The 11,160-nt window shown below is 61.2% G+C and overlaps 1 protein-coding gene across 2 annotated transcripts in view; it reads left to right on the top strand.

Annotated features, from left to right (window-relative positions):
* Positions 1-1,326: 1,326 nt before the first annotated feature.
* The window catches only part of NR2F6 (nuclear receptor subfamily 2 group F member 6), a 36,235-nt gene continuing 26,401 nt past the window's right edge, over positions 1,327-11,160 (top strand). Inside the window, exon 1 of one of the 2 annotated variants that reach the window (XM_066604777.1) lies at positions 1,327-2,147. In XM_066604777.1, the coding sequence (XP_066460874.1) occupies positions 1,876-2,147 (272 nt within the window). In that variant the 5' untranslated portion in view covers positions 1,327-1,875. Of the gene's footprint in view, positions 2,148-4,175; positions 4,255-11,160 lie in introns of those variants that run through there. The other variant, XM_066604778.1, reaches the window with a different exon arrangement.

The following is an 11,160-nucleotide window of genomic DNA, read 5'->3' as shown; positions in this document are numbered from 1 at the left end:
GCCGCAGGTGTGAACGAGCCCTGAGCAGGCAGCCGTAAGCCACGGAGAGGAGAGCGTCTACTGAGCCGCAGGTGTGAACGAGCCCCGAGCAGGCAGCCGTAAGCCACGGAGAGGACAGCGTCTACTGAGCTGCTGGTGTGAACGAGCCCCGAGCAGGCAGCCGTAAGCCACTGAGAGGAAAGCGTCTACTGAGCCGCTGGTGTGAACGAGCCCCGAGCAGGTAGCCGTAAGCCACGGAGAGGACAGCGTCTACTGAGCCGCTGGTGTGAACGAGCCCCGAGCAGGTAGCCGTAAGCCACGGAGAGGGCAGCGTCTACTGAGCCGCTGGTGTGAACGAGCCCCGAACAGGCAGCCGTAAGCCACGGAGAAGACAGCGTCTACTGAGCCGCTGGTGTGAACGAGCCCCGATCAGGCAGCCGTAAGCCACTGAGAGGCCCGCGTCTACTGAGCCGCTGGTGTGAACGAGCCCCGAGCACGCAGCCGTAAGCCAATGAGAGGAGAGCGTCTACTGAGCCGCTGGTGTGAACGACCCCCGAGCAGGCAGCCGTAAGCCACTGAGAGGAGTGCGTCTACTGAGCCGCTGGTGTGAACGAGCCCCGAGCAGGCAGCCGTAAGCCACGGAGAGGAGAGCGTCTACTGAGCCGCTGGTGTGAACGAGCCCCGAGCAGGCAGCCGTAAGCCACGGAGAGGAGAGCGTCTACTGAGCCGCTGGTGTGAACGAGCCCCGAGCAGGCAGCCGTAAGCCACTGAGAGGAGAGCGTCTACTGAGCCGCTGGTGTGAACGAGCCCCGAACAGGCAGCCGTAAGCCACGGAGAGGGCAGCGTCTACTGAGCCGCAGGTGTGAACGAGCCCCGAGCAGGCAGCCGTAAGCCACGGAGAGGACAGCGTCTATTGAGCCGCTGGTGTGAACGAGCCCCGAGCAGGTAGCCGTAAGCCACTGAGAGGAGAGCGTCTACTGAGCCGCAGGTGTGAACGAGCCCCGAGCAGGCAGCCGTAAGCCACGGAGAGGACAGCGTCTACTGAGCCGCTGGTGTGAACGAGCCCCGAACAGGCAGCCGTAAGCCACGGAGAGGACAGCGTCTACTGAGCCGCAGGTGTGAACGAGCCCCGAGCAGGTAGCCGTAAGCCTGCTGCGGGGTCCCCCAGTTCTGCTGCCCGACTGCCTGACGCCATGTCTGCACTGGTTTCTGCGCTCAGATCTCGATAGCGCCACAGTTTGCCTCTCAGCAGCAGCCGGCGGGAGGTGACCCGCGCACAGCAGCTCCTCCTCCGCCGCTCAGCCCCGCCTCCTCTAGCCCCGCCCCGGCTGTCACATGGTAGGAGGGACGGCCGCTCTCCGCCCTCCACGCTCCCGTCGGCCGCACTCCGGACCGGGCACTGGGCATGGGGCGTTCAGAGAGGGGCTTCGCCGGGTAACTGCACCCCGCAGGGGGCCTCCCGCACTCCCGGTCCCTCCACCCTCTCCTACATGCCCGTCTGCAGCACGGCGGTCCGGCACACACGCGCCTTGTAGTCCGCCGCACGGTCCGGCACATCCGGGCTACACCGCGCCCCCCCCTCCGCGCACTCAGGACCTTCCGTGCAACGGGCTGACGGCCGCGGGCAAACTTCTGCACAGCCGGCTGTCAGCTGCAGACCTCCGCCGGCCACTCCGGCTGTTAGCGCCCCCTCAACCGGTCTGTCCTGTTCCTCCAGCCCGGGCAGAGCAGAGGGGCAGTGCTGCCACCTCCAGGCTGACCGCCGGCACTACTCCCCCCGGCCGCCGGCGCTGCTCTCCTCCTTGCTGACGGTTTCCACACATGATGCTCCGAGCCGCTTAGACCCTTCGGCCACCTTCTGGACTCGGTGTGGCTGGCGTTGTCTCTGGCGCGGTTATGGCCATGGTGTCCGGCGGCTGGGGAGATCCCAATGGGGACACTAATGGGATGGGGAAAGGATACCCCAGGAACTCGGAGGAGGACGAGGCGTCCCCGCCCGGAGGGATGAGTGACCCTGAGCAGGGGGACGAGGAGCGGCCCGGGATCCAGGTGGACTGTGTGGTGTGCGGCGACAAGTCCAGCGGCAAGCATTATGGCGTCTTCACCTGCGAGGGATGCAAGAGCTTCTTTAAAAGGAGCATTCGCAGGAATCTTAGTTACACGTGCCGGTGAGTACCGCCCCCACTGCGTCCGTGTTACCGTAACGTGTGCGTCCAGAGAAGTGTCGCCTGGGGCTTGACAGTATGGCATCTTTTAGGCCGCCGCGTTGGGGGTCAGTTCGGGGCTTCCGCCTCTCTGCTGCATGTGTGAGAGCGGCCTCGGGCTGAACTGACCCCGACGCCGGTGTGTGAGAGCGGCCTCGGGCTGAACTGACCCCGACGCCGGTGTGTGAGAGCGGCCTCGGGCTGAACTGACCCCGACGCCGGTGTGTGAGAGCGGCCTCGGGCTGAACTGACCCCGACGCCGGTGTGTGAGAGCGGCCTCGGGCTGAACTGACCCCGACGCCGGTGTGTGAGAGCGGCCTCGGGCTGAGCTGACCCCGACGCCGGTGTGTGAGAGCGGCCTCGGGCTGAGCTGACCCCGACGCCGGTGTGTGAGAGCGGCCTCGGGCTGAGCTGACCCCGACGCCGGTGTGTGAGAGCGGCCTCGGGCTGAGCTGACCCCGACGCCGGTGTGTGAGAGCGGCCTCGGGCTGAGCTGACCCCGACGCCGGTGTGTGAGAGCGGCCTCGGGCTGAGCTGACCCCGACGCCGGTGTGTGAGAGCGGCCTCGGGCTGAGCTGACCCCGACGCCGGTGTGTGAGAGCGGCCTCGGGCTGAGCTGACCCCGACGCCGGTGTGTGAGAGCGGCCTCGGGCTGAGCTGACCCCGACGCCGGTGTGTGAGAGCGGCCTCGGGCTGAGCTGACCCCGACGCCGGTGTGTGAGAGCGGCCTCGGGCTGAGCTGACCCCGACGCCGGTGTGTGAGAGCGGCCTCGGGCTGAGCTGACCCCGACGCCGGTGTGTGAGAGCGGCCTCGGGCTGAGCTGACCCCGACGCCGGTGTGTGAGAGCGGCCTCGGGCTGAGCTGACCCCGACGCCGGTGTGTGAGAGCGGCCTCGGGCTGAGCTGACCCCGACGCCGGTGTGTGAGAGCGGCCTCGGGCTGAGCTGACCCCGACGCCGGTGTGTGAGAGCGGCCTCGGGCTGAGCTGACCCCGACGCCGGTGTGTGAGAGCGGCCTCGGGCTGAGCTGACCGCCGGCGCCGGTGTGTGAGAGCGGCCTCGGGCTGAGCTGACCGCCGGCGCCGGTGTGTGAGAGCGGCCTCGGGCTGAGCTGACCGCCGGCGCCGGTGTGTGAGAGCGGCCTCGGGCTGAGCTGACCGCCGGCGCCGGTGTGTGAGAGCGGCCTCGGGCTGAGCTGACCGCCGGCGCCGGTGTGTGAGAGCGGCCTCGGGCTGAGCTGACCGCCGGCGCCGGTGTGTGAGAGCGGCCTCGGGCTGAGCTGACCGCCGGCGTGTGAGAGCGGCCTCGGGCTGAGCTGACCGCCGGCGTGTGAGAGCGGCCTCGGGCTGAGCTGACCGCCGGCGTGTGAGAGCGGCCTCGGGCTGAGCTGGCCGCCGGCGTGTGAGAGCGGCCTCGGGCTGAGCTGGCCGCCGGCGTGTGAGAGCGGCCTCGGGCTGAGCTGGCCGCCGGCGTGTGGGAGCGGCCTCGGGCTGAGCTGACCGCCGGCGTGTGGGAGCGGCCTCGGGCTGAGCTGACCGCCGGCGTGTGGGAGCGGCCTCGGGCTGAGCTGACCGCCGGCGTGTGGGAGCGGCCTCGGGCTGAGCTGACCGCCGGCGTGTGGGAGCGGCCTCGGGCTGAGCTGACCGCCGGCGTGTGGGAGCGGCCTCGGGCTGAGCTGACCGCCGGCGCCGGTGTGTGAGAGCGGCCTCGGCCTGAGCTGGCGGTGTGTGAGCGTGGACGTGACCTGCTGGCGCTCTGCAGACGAAGGATCAGTAGTGTAACCCTCACGGCAGATATGGCATACACGACAACCTGCTGAACGGTCGCAGGCGGACGGATACAACCGGTCTATCCGGTTGTATAGAAAGAACTGCTGTAGGTAACTGTCAGCTGTGACAGTGGGTGTGACCCAAGATGGCGTAATTATGTCGGCCGCTGTGTCCCGCTGGAGGATATTATAGAAAGGTCTCCAGCACCGCGGCACGCCCCCCTGTATCTGTGCCCCTACGGCGGATGAGACTAGACTGGCATAGAACGCATCCAGGGGGCGCAGTACCTCTTTCAGCCACAAGGTCAGCCGTGCAGAATGTATTTCAGTGGATATATCGTTACTTTGTGTCGGGTAGATGATAGTTGGCATCTCTGGCGCCGGCCTCATACTGGTCACTTCTGTTTATATGTCTTGGTGCGCACTATACGCCTTTTCACTGACCTCACTTTAAACCTGCATGTACACCTTTTTAAGGCGGAAGCTTGTCTGACTGCTGACAGCGGGGCTCCTGCTCTAACCGCCAGGAACGGAGAAACCCCAGATCCTGGCAGTTAACCCCTTACATGCTACAGACAGGGGAGGGGGCTCCTTCTGTCACCCATCGGCATCCTGAAGTGCGATTGTAAGGTGTCAGTGGGTTCCCATGGCAGCCAGAAGCCTGACCCAGACCTCCATGTCTGCCCTGTAAGGCGGCTGCACACGGCAGAGCTGGATCCCGCATGCCTACAGCAAATTCTGCTCTAACACCGGCCGGCTTCTGGTGTACTGCGGACGGTCGCCGTCAGTCATGCGCAGTACAGATTGTTTCTTTTTTTTCCAAATATTTAGACTTTTCCGTGCCGTTGCTGGGCGAAGCTGCGGGAGCTTGGGCCCTAACCGCAATGTCTTTTGCGCATGGGCTGTGTGCCGGATGGCTTCCACTGACTCTAAGCATGCTGCGATTGTTCCTGTGCCCGTGGAAATCACAGCTCGTTTCTACAAGTGTGAAGGAAGAAGCACAAGTACATGGCATGTTGGCATGGCCGCCGGCTGTGGGGGGGCTCGCCCGCTGTGGAGGCTCGCGCAGAGTCTAATGGGGTTAGTGAAATGCGCTGTGTACTATCCTAGCGATCACATCTTCAAGTCTCCTCGAGGGAATCAATATAGTCTCAAAATAAGTTCAATAAAGTTTAATTTAAAAGAAAATCTAGTTAAATTCTTTTTCCCCTTAAAAAGCCTTTTTTAAAGGATAAAATACCAAAGGGACCCCCAACCCCCCCACATGACCGCGATCACAACGACCCACACAATGCCCCTTTTTGGTCCTTTATTACACAGGGTAAACGCATTAAAAAGAATTCCCCCCCCCCCCCCCCCCCCCCCCCCAACCACGATAGGCCGCCTGCATTCTCGCGGCGGGATCCTACCTGTGGCCCTGCAGGGCCCAGCGCGGGTCTTACCTGCTCCCGCGGCTCTGGCTCTGATGTGCGGAGCCGGCCCGGCACTGCTGACATTTTGGTGTGGCCCTCTGCGAGCCCCGCACAGTAGAACATGCTGCGACTTGTTTTCCGTGTGTGATTTCACATGGACAAATCACGTCTGTCTAGGATTGTGTTATCTAATGCATCGTGTGGGCACTCCAGCGCAGAATGTCCGCCGGGGGCCATAGAAGGCAAACAGACCGCTACCATAAAGACCACAGCTCTGCACAGAGCCGCAGCGCCAAAAAAATGTTCAGTGGCTCTGAATCTCAGAACGCAACTATGTAGATTGAATTATTGAAATATGGGGGGGGGGAGGGGGGAGGGGGTTATTGTGCAAAAGTAGCAAAACCTAAAAATCCCTCTACGGTCAGTATAGAGGATGCGCTGGAGCGGGCCCATAACCTTCCGACGCGCCAGATCTGCCTTTGTTCCTAATTTGGTGTATAAGAATGTGGGCTTCATATTTGTAGCAAGTGAGGTTTATGGCCGCACAAGCAACAAACCGTTACACAACACAGACCGTGCGAAGCCGCGCCATTCCGCTGGCGTTGGATAGTAATACACCCAGAAGTATCCTAACATTACTCTTAAACAAGTGTGCTTCAAATACATAGAACGCGGCGCCAAAAAGCCCGAGTGTACTAATCGTAAAAAGCACGTTTATTGCTACAATACACCAAAAACACAAGGAATCAACCCAAAAAGTGGGAAAAGCAGCAGCAGAAATAATAATGACCCTGATGATATACAAACCTCCTCGTGGAGTAGACCGAGCCGCGCACAGAAACCTCGCGGTGTGCGAATAGCATCATCAAACATGAATCCAGATGATCAATACGAGCTGGGATACACGGCAGAAGACCAAAGCCGGATTAAATCCATCAACATCCTCCCAAAGTAGCAAAAAACCTGTAACTGAAGTCCAAAGTGCAACAACATAACTGCTACAGAAAGCCCGGGCCGTGCAGGTCTGTCCCCTAATGCTGCTCGGGGTCGCCTACATCTCCTTATCTTGGTCGCTGCGCCTTGATGAGGCCACAGCGCAATGTGATCGATCTCTCCCTGCGGTTAGACGTACGCGGCCTCTTCTCAGTAGTATAGACTATCCTGCCGCTGCGCTCCATAACTCTTCAGTAGTATGGGTAGGTCAGTAAGGCCGCCGGCACAGCCGCACTGGAACCAGCGGTCGGAGGTTCCGTCGCAGAATCGGCACAAAGTTCTAGAAGAAATAGCGCTGCACCGCTTAGTCTTCCGGTAAAATGCTAGACAGCTGAGTGGATACCGAACGGACCCCTCAGGCATTCGGAGCTGTTGGGTCCCATCATAAGACGGATCCGTTCAGACAGGGGATTCCCTGATCCCTGCCGCAGATGTGAAGGCAGCATCACGTTTCCTTGCTGCAGTCTGTCTTGTTTCTGCTGATGGATTTGTATCCAATCTGACCGCCGAGATTCCTTCTGGATTTGCTATTCGTACAGAAGTCCGTTTTCTGTCTGCGCAGGGAGGATGTTCGTTGGTAATTAAGGTCATGTATTCTTTCTGCTCTTGATTCCTATTAGGCTTCATGTCCCCTGGCGGGTCGGATACCACATTTGGGAGCCCGCAGTGGGATGCCACCCTGCCCGCAGCCGAGGACCCTGCTTACCTGCGGATGCACCAGACGGCGCACATGTGCAGTAGAATCTGCGACCCGTCTGTAATCCAATTGTGAACGGGCCGCGACTCCGACGGCTTCCATTGTTTTAAATATAAGCCGTCCGTACAGGAACCGCAGCAAAATGCAGCGTGCTGCAACTTGTTTTCCAGAGCAAATGGTCTGCAGTTCAGCTGCGGCCGCCCGTGTCTCCCTATGGGTAGCTGAAATTGCAGATGGTCCGCACGGGTGCCCTGCAATACCTGCGCGGATTCTGCCATTCAAAGGCCCATGGACATTGGCCCTCGGGTGAAACTCCTCGTGCTTTTTAATGTAATGCTGTATACTTTCTGAGGAGTGCCCCTGATTTTAGCGTAAACTGTTATATTTGGGGGTTCTCGGGTTATATGGTGTATCAAAGAACCAAACAAGCCTTGGTGATTCAGTGTGTAAGGTGCGTGACTGCCGACGCCACTGTTTGGCTGCGGTGGACTCTATTGCTGGCAGTCTAGACACAAAGGCCAGTTGGCGGCCACTGAAGCATCCGTATTGTATTGGCGGGTGACATAAAGCGACCCGCCAGTCTTGTGCATTGGTGTAAGACGGATTTGATTGACCAGTGTTGCCTATGTGCACAGCATTGGCCAATGCATACTAATCAGACGTGGTGCGGCCATCTTTCCTTGTCCAGGATCGGAGCGTTGCTTTAAATTCACATCATTATGCTGCAGGTTTTCAGTCTCGTTACGTGACGTAAGATTGCGGTGTATCGCTGCGACATCGCACTGCCATTGACACCCTGGAGTTCAGCTGGAGTCCTCATGTAGCCCTGATCTTACCCTCTGGATGCAAAAGGTGACATCCGCAGCGTCTGCCAGGACAGCCGACACATTGGGGCTTATCTCTTTATACACTTAGATTGCCATTAGCATTTACTCTTGAAGTGATCATCATTATCAGCGACTATTGATTACTCTGTGAAATGTGTATTTCATATCTGTCAGAAGCCCCGGCCCGGAGGGCCCGCGGCACGCCCCCCGGCCCGGAGGGCCCGCGGCACGCCCCCCGGCCCGGAGGGCCCGCGGCACGCCCCCCGGCCCGGAGGGCCCGCGGCACGCCCCCCGGCCCGGAGGGCCCGCGGCACGCCCCCCGGCCCGGAGGGCCCGCGGCACGCCCCCCGGCCCGGAGGGCCCGCGGCACGCCCCCCGGCCCGGAGGGCCCGCGGCACGCCCCCCGGCCCGGAGGGCCCGCGGCACGCCCCCCGGCCCGGAGGGCCCGCGGCACGCCCCCCGGCCCGGAGGGCCCGCGGCACGCCCCCCGGCCCGGAGGGCCCGCGGCACGCCCCCCGGCCCGGAGGGCCCGCGGCACGCCCCCCGGCCCGGAGGGCCCGCGGCACGCCCCCCGGCCCGGAGGGCCCGCGGCACGCCCCCCGGCCCGGAGGGCCCGCGGCACGCCCCCCGGCCCGGAGGGCCCGCGGCACGCCCCCCGGCCCGGAGGGCCCGCGGCACGCCCCCCGGCCCGGAGGGCCCGCGGCACGCCCCCCGGCCCGGAGGGCCCGCGGCACGCCCCCCGGCCCGGAGGGCCCGCGGCACGCCCCCCGGCCCGGAGGGCCCGCGGCACGCCCCCCGGCCCGGAGGGCCCGCGGCACGCCCCCCGGCCCGGAGGGCCCGCGGCACGCCCCCCGGCCCGGAGGGCCCGCGGCACGCCCCCCGGCCCGGAGGGCCCGCGGCACGCCCCCCGGCCCGGAGGGCCCGCGGCACGCCCCCCGGCCCGGAGGGCCCGCGGCACGCCCCCCGGCCCGGAGGGCCCGCGGCACGCCCCAGCTCAAAACACTGCAAGAATAAGTGTTGCATGCAGAGCCACTTATCCCATCTCGAAGCCTGGCAGTGGGGTGGACCCCATTATAGTCAGTGGGGTCCGGCGCTGTTCTGTCCAGAGATGGAGCCTTTCAGCTGCAGGGGTTCCCCTTTACTGTTTCCCATACAAATCAGGAAAGTGGAATCCCCAGTGGAGGTGAAGCCAACCTCACTTGTCTGCAGCAGTCTCAAATCCATGCACTACTTGTAGGGGTCCAAATACCCTTAATGGTTCCAGTGGATTGGGAAGTGTAAATACCCCACAAGAGCCCCCCCTCCCCCATGGAATGTAAGCTCTGCAGGTTACAGGCAGACCGTTGCCACTGCGATCCTTTTCTTTTTTGGCAAAACCCTTTTTTTCTATCTCGGGTTCCATTTGAATTGCTGGAAACTGTATTCAGATGGAAGCGGAGCCCCTAAAGTGTCGGCTGGGGACCATTTGGGTTTCTGTTCCTCTGCGTCCTTTTGGGAGTTCAGAAAAACAGCCTTTCTACTTGCGGGGAGATTCTCCGAATCCTCCTAGACTCCTAATTCCGTGACTCCGTTGGTTCTGGCGTGGCCCTCGCTTCAGCAGTATGGATTGTTCCTTTGGCCATCAGCGGTCGTGTCTTCAACCTTATTGAGCTATTCTGCCTCATGCCTCCGGGTGAACTTAATGGGGAAGGCTGAAGCCCCACTGCTGGTCATCGGGGACGTCGGGCGTGCTTGTCAGAATCGGTGTGCCCTATTTGTGTTCGTATTGCAGACAAACAGCCCATTGAAGTCAGTGGGATTGGTCGCTGCGCAGCGACTACACGTGACATCAATAGGACCGCCTTGTCTGAGAAAAAGCGCAATGAGTGCGCGCCAAAACCCCGCAGTCCGCAGTGAAGATGCACCGTTTCGTTCCGTCAAACTGCAGTGTATTTCAAGGACTGAAACTGAATAACTGTCCCGGGGGGCCGCACAGAATGCAGCCATGAGCCCGGCCGGCTACCCTGCGTATTGCGGATGACCGCGGCAGTTCAACGTCGGTCATGCGCAGCACATTTGTATTCCCGACGCTATCGCTGATGCTAGTACCTGCAGCCCATACGCCAAGCTAATTGTGGCCACCTCCATTGTCGTTAAAGGAGTCCGCTGCAAAATAGAGCATGATGGTGGTTTTTATTTGTCTCTGCTTGTGTAATTCGTATCTGCAAGCGTGAGCTTGGAATCCGCCCGTGTGAGCCCGGCCTCGCTGAGAGGGACGGCACTTTGCCTTTCAGCTGGCTATGTGGTAGGCGACTCCTATGACTGGGGACGGACGCGGCACTTCTGGCCCCCGCCTGAGCCGCTGGCATCGGCAGTGCCGGTCTGAGTAACGATGAGGCAGCGCAGCAGGCAGTGCTAGTGTCTAGGAGATTGCTGGGAGGCATAGCAATAGCCCAACGGCCTCCATTCTAGTCAGCCGGCGCTGATTGTTTCCATTGTGGGACGCATCTATGCCTGGCTGCAAATCCACGATGGAGCAGGAGAACAGAATGCCATAATGCCCATGTGCCCTCGGCTTAATGCTGGCTGGCCTGTACCCTACTGGGGGTGGGCAGCCGTTGGAGCGTTGGTTCCCTCTCATCGCGGTGTAATGGTTACAATGTAAGCTTATACAATCTCACTATCTTTTGATTGCTGACAATGAAAGGAAACAATGGTCCTCGTTTATCCGGTGCCTAAGCGGTAAGACTGTCCTGGCAGCCAATCACAGCGTAGCTTTCCAGTTTTGAGAGCAGTTTAAGACAAGGAGCTTGTGCCGAGGTTGATGCGGGCAAGAAGGGCCGACTTTTAGACCCTCTTGATAACAGAGCGCCATTGTTTGTCCAGAAGCTGAGGTTGGCCTGACCTTTCCTTGCTTTTGCAGAGATGAAGTTTGATTCAGTGTATGAACACAGAGGATACTCTGTTGCCTGAAGAGCCGCAGTGCTCCGGGTCGTCCCGGCCCCACGGCGCGGCACTTGGTCTGGACGGGGTTTTAACAGCCGAACGTAAATAGCCAAGTATTAGTTGACTGACAGCAACTCTTTAAAACTACGAGGAAATAGATTATGCTTCATCTAGACAGAACACTGGCCCTGCATGCAGTAGTAACATAGAAGCCCTCCTTGTGGAAAGCGCAGAGTCCGTACCCCGGGTCATGGGACCATGCAACTGACCTCCGGCTGAAGGGAGCCGGTGTTTCGCTGCGGTGGCACGTGACCCGTGTTGGTGAGGTCGTCTCGATTCCCTGCAACAAACTGAGT

Source organism: Eleutherodactylus coqui, chromosome 5 (assembly GCF_035609145.1).
Source record: "Eleutherodactylus coqui strain aEleCoq1 chromosome 5, aEleCoq1.hap1, whole genome shotgun sequence".
Taxonomy (NCBI): Eukaryota; Metazoa; Chordata; class Amphibia; order Anura; family Eleutherodactylidae; genus Eleutherodactylus; species Eleutherodactylus coqui.
This window is presented reverse-complemented; position numbering and strand designations above follow the sequence as displayed.